The sequence below is a fragment of the Pelodiscus sinensis genome, chromosome 1 (assembly GCF_052426305.1).
Source record: "Pelodiscus sinensis isolate ZL-2025 chromosome 1, ASM5242630v1, whole genome shotgun sequence".
NCBI lineage: Eukaryota > Metazoa > Chordata > Testudines > Trionychidae > Pelodiscus > Pelodiscus sinensis.
Genome location: NC_143052.1, coordinates 347,273,850 through 347,292,056, shown reverse-complemented (window position 1 = coordinate 347,292,056; position 18,207 = coordinate 347,273,850). Strand labels below are relative to the sequence as shown.

The 18,207-nt window shown below is 58.5% G+C and overlaps 1 protein-coding gene across 2 annotated transcripts in view; it reads left to right on the top strand.

Moving 5' to 3' along the window:
- PDE2A (phosphodiesterase 2A) overlaps positions 1-18,207 on the top strand; it is a 348,564-nt gene that overhangs the window by 99,700 nt on the left and 230,657 nt on the right. The window contains exon 2 of one of the 2 annotated variants that reach the window (XM_075919627.2): positions 10,844-10,904. In XM_075919627.2, the coding sequence (XP_075775742.1) occupies positions 10,844-10,904 (61 nt within the window). Of the gene's footprint in view, positions 1-10,843; positions 10,905-12,888; positions 16,723-18,207 lie in introns of those variants that run through there. The other variant, XM_075919628.2, reaches the window with a different exon arrangement.

Genomic DNA, 18,207 nt, shown 5'->3' with positions numbered 1-18,207 from the left:
TTTCTTCACTAGTCGTGGGATAATGCCCCTAGTGCAGGAGGGGGTCTGTGCCCGATGGCTGCAGTCCCTGCTGGCATACTGGCCTGTCCTGGCCGCCAACTTTGCAGGGGACTTTCCAGGAGTTTGCCCTGCTGTCCTGGCTGAATCTCAGCTGGGAGCGTTACATTCTGGGGCGGTCAGTGTGTACCAAACAGCAGTCACAACGCCTGGCAGCCTGTGAGGAGGCAGGGGGATAGGAAGAAGGGGTGTGTGGTTTCTAGGCTCACCTCTCTCTGCGTGGAATTGGGAGTGGGAGGGGCGCAACCCTGGGGCGGTGAATCCCCCTCTGGCCAGCAGGGGTCGCTCTCCCCCGTGCAACACTGGAGACAGTAGCACTAAAACGTCCTTGGAACAATAACTCAAGAATTCTGCTCCCTGCCTGTCTCCACCACCAGGGCCCCAGCTCTGAGCACCCCCCTGGCACCGGCGCTGTGTGCAGCCTAGATTGACATCTTGCTTTTGCAGCATCTGTCTTGCAGCTTGCAAGCAGCTCCGGGTACTTATCCCAGATCACCATAGTAACAAGCCCTGGCGATGTGCGTCGCAGCAGCTGGGTCTGAACCCGCAACCTCTGGTGCGGCTCCCAAGCAAAGCCCTCGGGAACAGCAGGAGGGATGGAGGGAGACAGGCTGTGGCTAGTGATGGCAACACACACCTCCATGAATCTGGCCTCAGAACACTGTAGAAGGTAGAGGAGGAGGCAGTATTGCCCAGTGAATAGACCATGGGATGGAGGCCTGGAGTCTATTCCCAGTGCTGTCACTGGCCTACTGAGTAACCTCGGTGAGTCAGTTCACTTTCCTGTGCCTCTATTTCTCCGTCTGTAAAACGGGTGTGTGAAGTGTCTTGAGATCTGCTGATGAAACCTCTAGACACAAGCAGGATATTATTGTTTTATAGAGGGGAAACTGAGGCTCAGAGTGATTAAGTAACTTGTCAAAGGTCGCACCAGGAGCCTGAGCAGAGCCAGGATGTAAACGCTGCTCTCCCGAGACCCGTTCCAGGGACTCAACCACTAGACCATCCTTCCACTTCTCTCCCTGGCCTAGCCCTCTAGCTTTCTCGCTCTGCTGCGCTGCCGACCCCTGCAGGTCATCAGGGTCTGCGCAGTGCTTTGAGATCCTCAGGCAGGGGGTGCTAATCAAACACCCCTTGTGGCCAGTGTGTGGCTGGCGATGGATGCTCACAGGAGCCGATGGCAGTTTGCTCTCTCCCTTTTGTGCCAACCAGCTGTAGCGGCGGAACGCAATAACCTGCAACTGAATTACCATTGCCGGAGATTAAAGCAAATGTCAGCGCAGATAATGAGATGTGACTTGGTAAATGGTAACTGCATGGGGGGGGGGGGAGACTTTTGCATACAACAGAATAAATTAAGGGGACTGTGAAATCCACCAGAGACATAAAAGCCCGTCTGACAAGCCTCAAAACCAGGGAGGAACAAAGGAAGCTGAGCTCCGATGCGGGGTGGGAGTGACTTTTATGTTGGCTATTTCAGCCTGATCCTGTTCGTGTGCTGCATCCAGGGAGTGTTGTGAGTGGCACAGAAGAAGCCATGAACTTCCAAGGGCTGGTAACGCAGCAGCTTAGCACTGGAAATGAAAGAGACTCTAGCCTGTTGCAGGGGGGAAGGGAGGAGAAATGCACTGCTAGCACAGGGGTCACCAACCAGTCGATCGGGATCTACTGGTAGATCTTGGAGCCTTTGACAGGTGACCCTGAGAGGTTTGTCTGGGAGGCTATCAAGTGCTGACACTTCATCTGCCCCTCTTAGCACTGCCCTGCTGCTCCTGCCCTCTGCCTTGGAGCTGCCCCCCACCCATGGGAGCCTCCTGCTTGCTGTGCAGAGCATGGGAAGATGAGGAAGGGAAGGTACTGATCTCAGGGTGCCCCTCCTCCCATCCTGTACCCCAGCTCCACAGAGCAGAGGGGGCAGAGATGGAGGGAGTTTGCTGGTTGCTTTTGGGAGTGGTGCAGGGCCAAGGCAGGGGTGAGTCTGCCTTAGCCCCCTGCACCCCCACCCAGAAGCCACTGTGGTAAGTGGTGCCCAGCTGGAGCCTACATTCCGAATGCTGGCCCCAGTCCTGAATCCCTCCTGCACCCCAAATTCCTGCCCCCAGTCTGATAAAAGAGGGTGATGATGGGGGAGGGAGGATGGAGTCAGCAGGGGCAGGGCCTCGGAGAAGGAGCAGGAAGGAAGCAGGGCAGGGGTATTTGGGTTTGAGCTAGATCCTGGATTGCACTTAAATTAAAAAAGTGATCTTGTGCTTAAAAAGGTCGGAGACTCCTGCGCTAGCAGTATGCCTCGTGGCCATGCTGCGGCTGAGCCACTAGGGGGCAGCAGCACACTCCCGTACAACACAAAGCCAGTTTGGGAAGGAATCGGGTTGGATTTGTCCAGCGCTGGAAGCAGGGTCTGCTCCATTTGCCAGCCCTCAGGTTGTGGCCAGACCCCACTAGGAGCAATGGAGGGGGCAATACGCTAACTGGCTTTAAGATGGATCTTACACATTTATGACAGGGATTCTCTGATGGGCTGTCTGTGATAGCAGGGGCCTGGCCTCTGGATTATAGAAGGTATCTCCTGGACCAGTGTGTCCTACGGTGGGACAGCAGGGCTCTGGGGGTCAGTGAGTGTGGCTAGCTGAGCTCCTGCAGAGTAAAGAGATGACCTAAAAGGGTACCAGGTGGAGGAGAGAGAAAAATTGTTCTCCTTGGCCTCTGAGGATAGAACAAGAAGCAATGGGCTTAAACTGCAGCAAGGGAGGTTTAGGTTGGACATTAGGAAAAAGTTCCTAACCATCAGGGTGGTTAAACACTGGAATAAATTGCCTAGGGAGGTTGTGGAATCTCCATCACTGGAGAGATTTAAGAGCAGGCTACATAGGCATCTATCAGGGATGGTCAAGATCAGTGTTTCTCAACCTTTTTATATAAAGTACCCCCTTTTTTAAAAAAATTATAAGTAGCCCCAATACCTACAGTTTTCAGACACACAAAAAAATGTTCTACCATTGCAATACATTTGTTTAAACAACTTAATCGTAGCTGGGTAGGCAATGACATTTTTGAGTGTAAAAAGTTCAAAAATATGGTTGCCCTTGAGGCAGGATACAGGACCAGCGATCTGGTCTGGTTCCAAGAATAATACTGAGAGATGCTGGTTAATGTTTATGCATGCCACTGCCCTCTGTGGGTGGAATTGGAATCAATCAGCTGTGTGTCATAGGCGCTATAGGGCCCACGGCGATTCTCCTTTAGCTCCAGTGGCAAGGGCCTGTGGTTCTGAGCAAGAAGAGCTGGGTCTCATTTCTTGTTGTCAGGAGCTCTTGGACTCAGCGATTCCAAGGCCAGACAGGACGACTGTGATCTTATAATCTGACGTCCTGTGTAGCACAAGCCATAAAAAAATTAACCCCCCCCCCCTCCCGCCGCTACTGATGTGTTACCATCCAGTGCCCTCCTCCAGAGCCTTTTTCGCCAGGCGAGGCACCAGGATGCTTGTTAATTAAGCATCAAAGCCTCCTTGAAAGGAAGATGAGTCGAATGCCTGTCCCACCGAGGACTTTAGGAGCAGCAGGATCCGGCAAAGCCTGAAGGAGATTGTCTTGGGTTTGACTCCGGTCTCCAGTTGCCCTGTGATTCCTGCAGCCTCCACGATGCTGCTTCCCAGCTGAGACACCACGCCGGGTTGGCCTGGTGCTTTAATAACAAGATCACCTTTTAATTGGGAGCAGCAGGTGAATGGAGGGCTAATGGGGTCTCAGTGTGCTCAGGGTCCCAAGCCAGGGCTTCATAGATGCTGTTCCAGGAGAGCATCAGACCCGCTCGGTGGGCACAGCTGGAGCGTCAGAACTTCAAACTGCCCTCCCCCTGGCATAGGAGAGGGGCGAGGGGGTGGAGGTGGGCAGCCTATTTGCGGGAGGAGCGGGGGGGCTATTGCCAGTGCTTGAGGATAGCTAGGGGCTGTTGGAAACACCCTGCATAAGCCAACCAGGTTCCCCCTGCAGCCCACGCCATGGTTGGTTCTGCTGGATCTCAAAGCATGTGGCAGAGGTTAACCCCTGGAGAGCTGGCTCCATGTTACCCAGGGACTGGGGGGGAAACTGAGGCACAGCTGGAGTAAGGACCCCTGAGAGGGGCTGAGTACTGAATGTGGAGAGAGAGGGGCTGCACCGCTGCGGGCTGCCCTAGAGCCCAGCTCCCCAACTCTAACCACTAGCTGGTACTGCCGCAGTCTAGCCAGGCCTGGAGCTGATGACCCCAGAGTCTACCCAGCCCCAGAGCGGGCTCGGCTCCAGTGCCTTGCAGTGATGTGACTGGCCCAGGCGAATCCCTGCCTGGAATTTGTGCGGAGGGTTAAGCGGCTGGGGGGCCGGGGTGTAGCACAAAAGCCGCTGCAGGCAGGATCTGGATTCCCATGGGCTAACCAGACAGAAGGCTGGCGGACGGGTGGGGACACCCCCTGCAAGGCAGGCCAGCCACGGGCAGCAGCTGCTGTGTCCAGCCAAAGCCAGTGCGACTAGGATGTACTGCACGTGGAGCTGGTGACAGCGCTGGAGCCGCCGTGGGAAACTTTCTTCCTGAGCGCAGGAGAGTGTGACGAGCTTTTCCCACCCTGCGCCACCTTCTCCCCCTCCCCCGCTGCGTCCCCACACTGTCCGCATCAGCTGGGACCAGCCCCTTGCTCGGCTTGGCTGGTGTGCGCCCACCCTTTGGGACTGAGCTGGGTGGAGCGGATGGATGCTCAGCAGGGGAAATCTACTGCAAGGGGGGAGGCTTTCTGGGCTTGCAGCTGGGGAGGGAAGGCTAGAGGATCTGGGAAGGAGGCGCCTCCTTCCTTCTGATCCCCCAATGCGCTAAAGGAGCGGATGTCTCCCACCCACACCGAGCCCTGACTGCGGTGTCCGGCAGCACCCCGCAGGGCGCGGTGTGACACGGCTCACCTCTGTCGCCCGTGGGGGAGACCCGCGCGCGCAGCCTTGTCTCGCCGTGTACCCCCGTGTTTGGTAGGGGCAGAAATGCCCCTGTCCCTCGGAGCGGAAGGCGGGGAGCTTTGGGGCGGGCCCCAGTTCCTGGGGGAGTTTATTTGGGACCAGCCCCCAGGGCTGGCCCAAAGCAGTTCTGCTCCCGGAGCGCACAGCCCTTTTAGGGCGCCTGGCCTCTGCGCCCCTCGACTGCAAGGACGGGCCCCTTGAGCTCAGCCGTGGCCGGTTGTGTGGCCGAGTTTGCTCGGAGTGGTGCAACACGCGCTGCGCGTCTGCTTCCCGGGCGCGCCTTTGTGCACGTCGATACATAAACAAGCAGGGTTGATAACCCCTCCGCGGCAGCACATGGGGAGCACAGAATGGACCCCCCCCCCCCCCCGGTGCTTGAAGGCTGCTGCCACGATCTCGTTCTGCAGACTTCTGGGACGCAGCGCTCCCCCGGCAAGCGACCCCCCTCCCGCAGACGGGGAGCTCAGCAATCCGTCCCGCACACCCCGGGCGTGCCAGCCGCTGTCGCTCCCGGCGCCGCGTGGTCAGATCCCCATGCAAATGGAGATGGCTCGGTGGGCGCGGTGCGCATCCGCTCTCCAGGCCGGGAGCAGCTGGTCGCCGCGCGGCCCGGGCGCTGTCGCTCGGTGCATGGGATGCAGGGGAAGAGTTCAGGACGCTGTGTAGCCGGGGCTTGGGGCAGCCTTCTGTTCTCCGTCCTCCTGCGGAATGGGGCGCGGCAGCACCCACAGCGCTGCTGACTCGGAGGGGGCTGCTTGGAGGGCGGGAGAATGTGTGTGGGGGGCAGAGAGGATGATGGGATGGTCAGAGCAGGCAGCAGCGTGGCCCAATGCAACGAGCACGAGCCTTTCCTCTCGCTTCGTGAGCTTGGGCCAGCCCTCGCCCGTGCCTCAGTTTCCCCCACCTTGCCCACAGACGCCCGCTGCTGCATAACGGGAGACCCGCTTTCCTGAAGCACTTGCAGTCGGAGCAGAGAAGGCGAAGGACACATCGCCAGAGCCTGGCACATTGTGTTGCTCCTGCGAGCAGAGCGGCCCCCCAACAAGAGACACCAGCCTAGGTAGCTGCTACCGGCGACCTGTGCAGAGAAGGTGCCAGAGAAGCCCTTCCATGAGCCTGATTCTTCTTTCCCTAGGCAGCTTTTCTCCTTTTTCGGCTTTTCGTGGCAGCTGTGAGGGGTCTGGCCGCAGCTGCAGGGAGCAGCCCTGGGTCGTTTGGGGCTGACTGGCTGCAGCATGAGTGGATGACACACACAGAGAGCAGCAGCCACGGAGTTCAGGGGGAAACCTGGCTTTGCTCAGCCAGTGCTGCCAAACAGAGGCCCAGGGAGATAAGTGACTTGGCCAAGGTTATTGTAACACCCAGGAGCAGAGTGACCAGGTGTCCCGATTTTAAAGGAACAGTCCCAACATTCAGGGCTTCATACCCCCTCTCCTGCTGTTTCACACGTGCTGTCTGGTCACCTTCCCAGGAGTCAGAGGGTTAAGGGGCAGTCCCCACCAAGGGTCATAGTTCACCGCAGAGATCCAGCTGCTGGGAGATACAGTCTAAGGGGAGGGTGTGATGAGGTGATTGGCAGGACCAGGCAGGTCCAAGCAGAAACCAGCAGGCAGTGGCTAGACAAGGCCAGCATAGAGGCAGGAAATTATATTGGACGTGGCCAGTGATCAGGGCCATGCATGGCCAATCAGGAAGCAGGTGGTGATGCCCCGGAAACTGGCTAACCCAAGTCTGTGAATTCCGTGGTCACCTAATGCAGAAGTGTGACAGGCTGCTTGCCCAAACCCCCTGGGTCAGAAGGGATGCTGAGGCAGAGTTTGGAACTGAATCCAAAACTCTAGGCTCCCAACTGTAATGAAATGCCCCTCCCTGCCCCAGAGCTGCCTCTGTGACCATTCAGGTCATTACTTGGAGAGACAAGTTTCCCGCTTTTTCTAAACTTCTGTCCCCACCAAATACTGAAATCCAACGAATCGGGGCCCAGATGTTGCTTGGTGCCAGTTTCCATACCAATGAGCCGTCGTGGGCCCTAGTGGCGTAGTGAGAGCAGAGGGGGTGGGGTAGGGACAGTTGCCCACTGGCACCACACTAGGGGGGCACCAATTTAGTTCCCCTCTGCTCTTCCTGTCATCCCTCCGCTCACTTGCTTCTCCTCTGGCCACCTCCTCCCTGCCTTTCTGCCCCCAGCCTGACCCTCCTCCATCTCCGCTGGCAGGTTAGTGTGTGCGGGGGCCTGGCCCCAAAATGGAGGAAGCGGGGGAAGATGTAGTACACCTCCCCCCCCCCGGGTCGGGCTCAGCCGTTGCCAGGTTCGAGGCCCTGCCGCGCCGCGGTGGGAGAACGCAAATTTTGCCTTTGTCCCCGGGCTCATAACACCCTCGCTACGCCTCTGGTAGGCCTAAAGTGAGGGGGCAAGGGTATAGCTGCCTATAAAAGCCACTGAGCAAATGTGGGGGAGTAATTGGATCCCATTCTTTGCCTATAGTAATAGCATTCCCAGACCTCATGGGGGTGTTGTGAGGATGGTCATTGTCTTTGGTCACATCTCCCTCTAGTGGCTGCCAATAGCAATTACAATAGCCCACTAGATCAAGGACGAGGCCCATGACTTTAAAGACAAAACAGATTTATCTGGGTGTAAGCTTTCGTGGGTAAAGCCCACTTCATCAGACGCATTGGAGGGGAACTCAGAAAGGTAGGGCTCTAGAGGTGTGCTAGCCTATGCTATGCTAGTATAACTATTTGTGCGTGTGTGTGGAGAACAGGCCCCAGGGTGGGCTAGGGGGAAGAGAACAGGCCTTGGATGGGTGGGAAGGGCCTGGAAGGAGGCAGAGAACATGCCTGGCCCCCAGCCTCCTGCACCCCCACCCACATCCCCCCCTCTGTGCTTTCCACTCCATGCATCTGACGAAGTGATTTCTACCCACAAAAGCTTCTGCCCAGGCAAATTTGTTAGTCTGTAGGGTACCACAAGACTCCTCATTGTTTCTGCAGCTACAAACTAACACAGCAACCCCTCTGAGACTAGCGGCTTACAGCGAAAGGGGTTATTCCTTTCGGTCAAGGCTTTGACTTGAGCACTGGAGTTCACTGGCCCTCTGGTCTGGATGCGACTAACCGTAGGGCTGTTGCTCAGAGTTTTGTGGATCAAAACTGTATCGTGTAGTAGGCAGACGATAAAGCAATGGCTTGTGGGATAATTGGGAGTCAGCACACATCCTAGAGCCTGGTAACTCCATCCATATTTCAAAGCCAAACAGCTGCTGGAGGCGAAGAGCGATTCACCTGAAATCAAACCCTCCTTCCGCTGATTTATTTATTGATTGACTCCTTTGCTCGGCCTGCCCGGGGCTTTTGCCAGGGACGCAGATCACTTTATTAAAACATACGCATGGCAGCTCTTTGAACGTTTTGCTGCTCCTGTGCCCCGGTGGTCCCCGTGTCGGGGGCAATCTTGTCAGAGGAGAGGAAGGACAGATGCTATTAAACTTCTCAAACACGCACAAAGGGCCCCGGCAGCAGAAAGGCAGAATTGAGGATTCTCTTTTGGCCTGGAGTTTTTCTGCTAAAGCACTATGATTTGGAAGGCAAAGTTATTGGTAGGAGGATCTTTCATATCAGGCTGGTGGATTTTTCAGGCCGATTCAGCGGTACAGCGGTCGCTGAGGGTGTGTCGGGACCCAGGTGTTTCTAATCATGGGAGTTCAAACGGCAGACAACCTTCTAGTTCAACGGCTTCCATCAGTATTTCACTGGTGCCATCGGTGTCCAACTGATGCCAGGGCTCAATTGTGTGTGATGCTGTACATGTGCCTAGCGACAGCCATTGCCCCTAGGAGCTGACAGCCAAAGCAGACAGAGGGCGGGGACGGGAAGGCATGTTGCGGAGGGGAGGCTGTGGTGTGGGGATCTGAGCTGAAGGGGATGAGGGGTTTTGCTTTGTAGGGTGAGAGCTAAGGTGATCAAGAGGTGGGCATCTAACTGGTCAGTTCTGAGAGCCCCCCATCCCATGCTCTCTCCCCATGTCGATGACTCAGGGGAGCTTTTAGCCTCGCAGGGCCCCTGGGCAAGGTGGGAGGGTGGCCGGGCTCTGTGTTCCCAGAAGGGGGAGGGCCTCGGGTGGTAGGGATGGGGATGGGGCCGGGGCAGCCAACCCTCAGTGCGGCCCAGACTGCAGTGTGTCCCCCTGCCCAGCCCTCAAAGCTTCCTGGAGCACATCACACTGGGCTCCAGCGGCAATTTAAAGGGCCCAGGGCTCCGGGCACCACCCCCACTGAAGAAGTGGTGGCAGTGGCTGAGCGTTCCAGACCCTTTTGAATCGCCCCTTCCAGCAGGCCTGGGATGACCCTGGCCGGAGGCCTGCAGTCCCAGCCTGCCCTTCTCCCCACTGATAGTTGGCAGTGCTGGGAGAAGGGCAACGTTAGCTCTGGCATTTGCTCAGGGCTTCTGCAAACCTCAGCCTCCTGGCTGGGTGCAAATCAACAGAGAGATATTAGAGGTGGCAGGTGCCTGAGCAGCTGCAGGGGCTAGTTTCTTGGCCCAGATCTGCCCTTGCGTGGCTTGTTCACAGGCGAACAGGAAAGGGAGAGAATTCCCCTTCCCTCCAGCTCCCGTGTGTTGCTTGTGGCAGGGAGTTCCGGAGGCCAATTGTCTTTACCAACTCCCTGGGGGGGAGTGGTGCTGCTGGAGTCCAGGGGCTGCTCGCCTGAGTACGTGGAGCCCTTAGCTAGGTTCACTCATGGGCGCACCCTTGGGCCCTGCACGCTGGGTGGGGTAAAAGTCCAAGGCTCCTGGCTGCTCTGCTGCTGCCCTAAGCACCCATGGCCCAGCAAGGCCCTTCTGGCTGATGCCCTACGGCTTTGCAGAGAGAGCCTCAAGCAAAGCTGCAGATCCCCAAGGCGGGGCAAGTCGCCCTTAGTGGCTTGGGGGTCTCTCAGCCTTCCCCATTGCCACACAGATCCCCTGCAAGGCCCTGCTGCTCCCTGAGGCGGGAGAAGAGGAAGGCTGGTGGTGTGGTGAGGGCACCGGACTGGGCCTGAGAGTGGGGTTCAATTCCTAGCTCTGCTACAGACTCTGTTGATGAGCGGGGAAAGTCTTTTCATGGCTCCGTGCCTCAGTTTCCCAGCGGCCTACTTTGTAGCTCATGCAGCACCCGGCGCCATAGGGCCCCAGCCTTTTAGCGGGAGCCCAGTCAAACTGTGATTGCAGGGCAAGGTCATGGCTGCCAGCAGGTGTTCCTGGTGCCCCCTAAGAGCTGGGGTAAAGCGGCCTGATCTTTGAGGGGTCTCTCCCTTGGCTGGCGAGCTGAGCTTTTGGGCACTGCTCCCCACTCCCTCAGAAGAGCCTAGGACTGCTGGGGGGGTCCTTCTGCAGCTGGAGAGCCCGGAGAACGGAGACATGAGGGAGCAGGGGTCGAAGCCCGGGTGCTCTCAGGCCCCAGTGCGGGGCTGTGGGTGTCCTGGCCTGGCTGGATCCCGCCCCCCTCAGGGGCACGCCCTGGCCGGGAGGTTGAAGGCTCGAACTCCGGGCCGGCGCTGGCCTGGCTCCCTCCTGCCGGTCTTAGGACCCAGAGGGCCCCTCTCCTTGCTCTCCCCTTGCCGCTGCCTGCAGCCGCTCCGGCGCCCGGCGCTCCCTGCCCCGCTGGCGGCCCGGGCACGCTGGGGAGCAGGTGCGGCGGCGAAGCCAAGCCCCAGGCGAAGGGGAGGGGCCGGGCGGGGAGCGGAGCAGCCCGTGCGGCGGAGCCGGCCAGCGAGCAGCATGGTCCTGATCCTGCCCCACATACTCATCGCGGCCCTTCGGTTTTTCAGACGGGGCCAGCAGGTTTTCCTGAAGGCGGAGGAGGCGCTGCCCAGCTGCGAGGCGCTACAGGTAGGAGCCCAGCGCGGTGCTGGGGAGGGGGGTGTCCTCGGGGGGACGGGCCGGCCTGGGATGGGGCGGGAGGGAGTCTTGCCTCCAGCCTGCACCGGGATCGTCCTCCTCTGCTCCCCCCCCCAGTCGCTGCTTCTTTCTCTGTCCTCTTCCAGCCTCTCCTCTTCTCCCCTCCTCTTCCGCGCCCCTGCCCCCTCTCGCGTGTTCCCCTTTCCCCGCTTTCCCTTTTCTTCCCCTCGCCCCGCTTTCCCTTTTCTTCCCCTCTCCCCGCTTTCCCTTTTCTTCCCCTCTCCCCGCTTTCCCTTTTCTTCCCCTCTCCCCTCGCCCCGCTTTCTCTGGCGCGCTCCCTTCCTCTCTCTCTCCTTCTCTCCGTCCTTCCAGCCTTCTCCCTCGCTCAGTTCCTCTCCCCTCTGTCCTTTATTCTCCTCGTTCAGCCCTTTCCTCCTGCTCCCCTTTCAGTCTGTTTCTTTCTCACGCTCCCCCTCCCCCCCCCCCCAGCCGGGCCTTCTTTAGAACCCCCCCCCCCCCATCTGCTTCCTCGCAAGTTCTTCCACCTGCCCCGCTTCGGTCTAACCCCCCCCCCCCCCCCCCCCCCCCCCCCCCCTTTGCTGTCGGCGGTCGGGGCTCCCCGGGGAAGGAGAGTCCGGGTGGGAGCGGCTCATGGGAGGGCCGGAGCCCTGTCCGCCTGATCGGGGTGAACTTTCCGTGGCTTCCTGCGGAGGTCCCGGCTCCCGCGAGCTGCGGCCGGCGGGTGGGGCCGGCAGGGGCAGGGGGCGCTGGGCGGAGCCCCCCTGGAGCAGGGGCAAGGCGGCCCCCGCCGCGGCTCTCCCTCCTTGGGAAGCCAGGTCGTGCTGGGGCACGGGGCTGGCCCGGGCTGCCCGCGGAGTTTGCTCGGGGGCACAGGGGAGCGGCCCCGCGGAAACTCCGCGCAAACTTTCCACCCGCTCCCCGCCGCGGGCCGGGTTCCCTCGCTGCGCCGGCCTGGGGTGGGCAGGAAAAGCTGCGCGTGGGGGGGGGGGGGGATCAAACTCGTAGCCCGCCCCTCCCCGCTCGCTCGTCCTTGGGTGCCAGCTGGTGTGGGGGGGTCACATTCCAACTGCCGGGGATCGCCAAGGCGCCCCCTGCTGGGTTCTACCCATCCCGCCCAGCCATCACCAGCCCGTCGGCGGCTCGGGACACAAAGCAGGGCAAGTCCAGCCTCTTCATTTTGAACCAGCATTTTTCTTGCCCTCCTGAGTGCCAGGGAGGCCTTGGGGACCCCACAGACAGGGAGGAAGTCGGTGGCGGACCATGCAGTGACCCTAGAGCTGCCTGTGTGATTGCCTAGTGCTTGAATCTCTGCACCTCTCTCCTGCCCTACTGGCACCTTCTTTCCTCTAGTAGTTTCTGGCTCTCACTCAGTATGAGACCTCCTGGCAGAGGGCAAGGCAGGGCAATCCTGGGGTGAAGCCACAGGGCTCTGTTCTAGTCCCTTCTCTGACACAGACTCCTCATAAGACCTTGGGACAGACACTTAATGCCCTCCATGCCTCCGTTTTGCCATCTGTAAAATGGGGGTAAGAAACTCACCAGACAGGCTAGGAGGCTTAATTTATTAATTCAGGAGTGACGTGGGAAGGGGTCATTGTGCTCACTGTAGCAAGATGTCCTGGGGCAGCAATTTTCCCCCTGTTGCAGTTTGTAGAAGGGATGGATGCGGGGAGTGTAGGCCTCAGAGGACATTGCTCTGGACAAAGCATGAAATCCTTATTTGTATAACCAGAGCACTTAGCTGACAGGACTGAGCCCAGAGTCCCAGCACTGTGTAAACACAGTCAGAGACAGGCCCTGCCCCAAACCACTTGTAATCTAAATAAACCCGCTGGGCAAAGGAAAGCTCCTTATCTCCATTTTGCATATGAGAAACCGAGGCACAGAGAGGCTACAATCCAGATCCTCAAAGGCACGTGGGTACCTAACCTGTGGGGATTTGGGCTGAAGGACATCTGTGGAAATGTTAACCCCAACCTCCTGAGCCAAGCACCTGAACCCAATAAGATACTGGGGAAGCCAAACATCACAGCTTTATGGTACAGGTTGAACGTCTGTAATCCGGCACTGTCTGTGATCTGGCAACATCTGTAGTCCAGCATGATGTTAGTGAGCCGGATGTCCACTTCTCATGGGGATAGCCAAGTTCCCCATGGTCCCATCAAGTTTGTTTACAGCCACCAGGCCTGGCTCTCAGTGTTCTGTGCTGTTATTTAGCTCTGATTTCCCCCTAAATGTTGTCTTAGGAGCCCAGGAAATGTTGCTAATGCTGCTAGGCAATACTGGCCCCCTGTGGTCCAGCAAACTCTCTAGTTCAGTGCCGATCAGGGCCCCAGGGTGCTGGACTAGAGGGTTCAGCATGTACTGCTTGAGAACCTGGAACTGAAACTGACTAAATGTGCACCTGAAACTGACCATGCCAATTTTGCTGTCCTTGCTGAGGGGGAGGCAAAGGGCAAGCACAGAGCGACCCTACCTTGGATTGGAACTGAATCTAGTCAGCTTTTAAAAGCTCGACTATTGCTAATATCGTACAGCCTGGGAATTCTTTCAATACTCCCCTAAGGGGGGTGTGTGTGTGTGTGGCGGGGAGTTGATACAAGATGCTTCTGATGCTCTCAGAATAGGACTCAGATGGGGCATAGTAGGTCTCTTATAGGGGAATTCCACCCTCCAAATTGTATCTGGACATTGTCCCTTCGCTGCCCTGCTTCCTCAGCCATGACACTGGGCATGTTAGCCAAAGCCTTGCTCCGGGCCCAAATGCTCTGCATGACTTTTCCGCACACAGGGGAGGACCTGGCAGTGTTCATCGGGTGCCCATGAAGGGGAATGAGCTGAAAGGCAATAAGCAGAGACAAAAGTGGTCTGCAAAGAGCTGAGGGCAATGGCAGATTCATTTGGGACCATGTTTGTTTCCCTCCTAATAAGAAATGTTTTGGGATGGGGCAGTTAGCATAATCCACCTGTATAATGCACCCATGGGGCAAATCACAGTCTAGGGGCTGTCATAGGGAGGACGCTACAGCTAAGGAAGGGCCGTGTGTCTCTTCCCTACAAGGTCGATGAAGGAACTGCATCCTTCGTCCTTGTGGGCCGCAGGGGGAGTGGCAGCCGGCCCTCATTGCTGGATGGGAGGCAGAAGCTCCGAGAGGGAAGAAAGTCAGGGTAGGTGGGAGGAGGGATGATCCCACGGTTTGGGTGGGAATCTGCCACGTAGGACACCTGGGGTTTAATCCCTGTGTGACCTTAGGCAAGGAATTGAGTTGCTCTGCGCCTCAGTTTCCCACCTTTTCAAAGGGGACAATTAGGGATGTAACATCCTGTTCCATTAATTAACTGGTTAAACGTGATGTTTAACCAGCTAACTGATTAAATGGAGGTGGACGGGCTGGAGCAGCCTCCACACCACAGGCAGGGGCTACTCCAGCCCGGTTGCTTCTGCTCCCACTGGGCTACCAACGCTCAGACTGGGAGCCCACACAGGCGGGGAGCCGGCAGCCCACCCCCCTCCAGCGGCTGCTTCCGGCCCCGAGCAAGGCTGCTCATCTGGGAGCTAGCTGCCCCACAAGGCTGGAACAGCCCTCCACCCATGGTGAGCTGTTGGCAGGGGGTAAGGGTTAACCTTTAACCAGAAACCCATTCACATCCCTCGGGACCATAGCAGGGCCCTGCCTGGGGGAGGCTCCGGGCTCCGTGAGATAGTGTGAGGTGTTGAGATACTGCAATAAAGAAGGGCCATAAAAGTACCAGAGAGAGCAATAAAGAGGAAAAAACCAGGATCCTGGATCACGCTCCTCATAGACATCCTGGTCCCATCCGAGTCAATGGCAAAGCTGCTCAGAGCTCAGTGGGCCTGGGGATTGGCCCTGTCTGCCCAAACTCTTGCTTGTGCCTGGGCTTGTCTGCTGCGTCCTCCCCGCACCGAGGCGGAGTTCGTGGGATGGCCCCGCAGCAGCGCCGGGGGGCTGGGAATCTCCACCCTATCTTGGCGCCAGACCCTGCCAGCCTGAGCCCAGTGGAGGAGCCAGTCCTTCCTCCGGCTGACGCCCAGGGCTGGTGGGAGCCAGGGGGCAGGATCTCGCCCTCGGCACAGTGTAGCAGCCTGTTGCCAGCAGCAGGAACTCAGCAGCGGGGCTGGGGCGGTGGGCACTGGGAGGCAGTGTGGAGCTGCAGATTTACCGTCACTTACTTTCCCTGGGGCTTGGTGGCAAATGGGACTTCGGAGCCTCAGGGGGAAGAGCCAGACCACGATCCCGCATCGCCCTGGACTCCCGATGCTGGCAGAGCTTAGCAAACACTGGCAGGTGCTGCACTTCCCGGCCTGGGAGCCTACGGAGTGGGTGATAGTCAGGAACTCTCTGCCGGCTGGGAAGAATTGGCCGGCTGGGGCCCACGCGAGTCTATGCGAAGGATGTACTTTAAAGCAGCGTTATCCCACCAGGCTCAAACCCTGGGACGTTCACACAGGCTCCGGGGGAAGGCAGCGAATGTAGACCACAGGATGGGACCCAGCGGGCCTGATCCAAAGGCTATTAAAGTGGGTGGAAAAGCTTCAGCTGATTTCAGTGACTTTTGGCTCTGGTCTTTAATGGGTCACGGCCGATCCCGCTGTGCCCTGGCTACTCCTGCAAGCAGAGGTTACTCGCGGGAGCAAGGCTCAGAAATTGAATTTGCAGTGGCTAGCCCGGCCCCTGGGAGAATGGGGTGGATTTCACTCCAATGATTATAGGGGTCCTGTCCAATGTTCCCTCTAATCTTTTCCATCCACGTGCAGATTTTTCCATTCATGTGCGGAATACCTTTTTTATGTGCACCAAGGCACAGGTGAATGTGCACCACCTGCAGAAACAAAAGCCTAGCTGTGGGTGCCCTGCTAGTCAGCTGGGCGGTATTTGAATTTCTGAGCGGCCGCAGAAGCGCCCAGCTCACAGGGAACACTGGGCATGCCTGTACTGCTGTTGCTTGGCATTGCTGCACTACCTGGTTGGCGGGTAGAGGAATGGCAGATCCCTGCTGGCGCCGTGTCGCTGCACCCAGGCCTGAGGAAGAGGGGGGGCCCCGCCCTGCAAGCCCTCGCTCACACAGACCTGTCTGTAGCAGCTGATGCGAGGAAGGACAGTAAACCTGCATGCCTGGTAGCTCTGCCATTGTCGGGATGGCACAGCTCAGCCCCACTGGCCCCCAGTCAGCTGGGAAAGGTCAGTGCCAGCATGGCGAGTCAATCACGGGATTTACGTGGCCTCCGTCCGCTCCTGGGAGAGACAAACACTCCTGCAGCCTGTGGGTAGAAGGAGCGTCCCAGGGTAGGCCGGACAGTAACACACTGGCACGGCCTAGGTTGCCCCCAAGGGGAGGGTCAGAGGAGTAAAACTGAAACCCGGAGCCCCGCTCAGCAGCTGCTCTGGCCGCAGCTGGGAAGGGATATGATGGGGGAGGGGCTGTGGCTGCAAACAGCGAGCTCCCTCGCATGTCGTTTGCTTGCTAGACCGTGCGGGGTGGGTGTCACTCTGGTGTAGTCGTCCCCCGCCCCTTCGCCGTGTGGCTCCCGTGCGCTCCGGCCTCCGATCGGCCGGCGAGTGACAGCACAGCCACTTGGAACAGCCTGTGTCTGAGGGCACCCGGGGCTGCCGGGCAGCGAAATTCCTGCAGGGCACGAGAGGAAAGGGGCAGGACCACCCCTTCTCCTGCAGCCTCGCCCAGCCCCGGCAAGCTGCCCTGTCCGGAGATTCCTGCCACCGCCTCGGGCTGGTGATGGGCTTGGAAGATGGAGAGCATCCAGGACAGCGTAAGAGCAAACCCCTTCAGTTTTTGTAATTAATGCTGAGGGCAGCTCCGGCGCCTGTCCTGAAATTCCTAGTCCCGTCTCGTTCCTCTCTCCCTTTGGACTAACCTGGATCTTCAGTTCCCAGCTTTCTTTCTTTTTCTTTTTCTTCTATTTCCTCCTCCTCTCTTTCCTCTGTTCTTTCTCTCAGCCTGGGGCAGATGATTGTCAGTTGTGTCCTGGAGGCTGCTTTTTTCCAGTTCTTCCCCTCCCTTCCCCCCGCCCTGCTGTGGGTTTGTGTGAGCGTGTGTGTATCTCAGGCACCCCTTCCATGTTGCGCGGCCGGTAGGTGTTTGTGGGAGTGTCCATCAGGGAATCTTCTGCAGGTTTCCTTGGAAACTTTGGAGGCAGATGTAAATGTCAATGCTGGTGTAAGTCAGCATGGAAAGGGAGTCCTGCCGATTTACACCAGCTGAGGATTTGGTCTTTTCCGCCCAGCAGGGGCCTTGTGTTGCCTTTAGGCTATTTCAGCTCAGGCGTGTGTCGAAAGGATGGGGCTGTGTTTAAATTGTGATGGTTTGAATGTACCCGAGATTCCCCCGAGTGAGTGCTGCAGCTGCAGGATCTGAGTTGCCAGGCCCTGGTGCCAGAGCAGAGCTGGCGGCGGGTGGGAGCTGGCAGGGGATGGGGGCGGAAGGGTCCCGGGGTTATGGGAGGCAATCAGATCTCATGCGTCAGGCTGCGAGCTGGTCGGGGTGGGGTCAGGCAGGGATTCCCCGCTGCACCCTTGGGCTGCTGGCTAGGGATGATCGGGGTGGGAAGGCCACTTTCCTAAGCCACGCTGGGGTTGGTCACGGCTGGGCGCTGCTCTGGTCTGTTGCATTCTCCGTTGAGCCTGGTGCCGGAGTCCAGGGACCAGACTTGAGAAGTTGTCTGCGCTGAAACCGGCGAGGGCCCGATCCTGCTCCCGGCCACACCCCAGTGTGAGCAGGGCCTTACACTTCCAGCGTCTCTGCTCCCTAAGACTCGCCAAAGGCCCTTCCCGGCCTGCCTGCTGCCAGCTCGCTGAATCTTTCTCCCAGGGGTGCTGGAAGACTTCGTAGTGGGGGTGTTGAAAGCTCTCTGTCCGTGCCCCTCCCACCTGCTGAGGCTGGGAGCAGGGCTCTGTATCCGGGAAGGGGGAACCCAGACAAGGGAAATGGAGGGAGGCCACAGTTGGGGCCAGGAGTGGAGCCCTGGGCAGGGGCCAGCAGCCAGAAACCCACATGCAGGACCAAGAGAAAAACCCTGGCTGTGGGCCCAGGTGCGGACCCCAAGGAGAGGAGCCCTGGGAGGAGTGCCCAGGCACAGGGCTCTGGGCACAGAGCCAGAAGTGGGGCAAGCCGTGGGAGTGGGGGATGAGACTGAACGCGGGGCCAACAGTCAGTACCCGAGCCCCAGGTGAGATGAGGGGATGTGGGGTGGGGCATGTGTGGAGGGCGGGGGAACCCCCCCAATTTTATGTGCAGC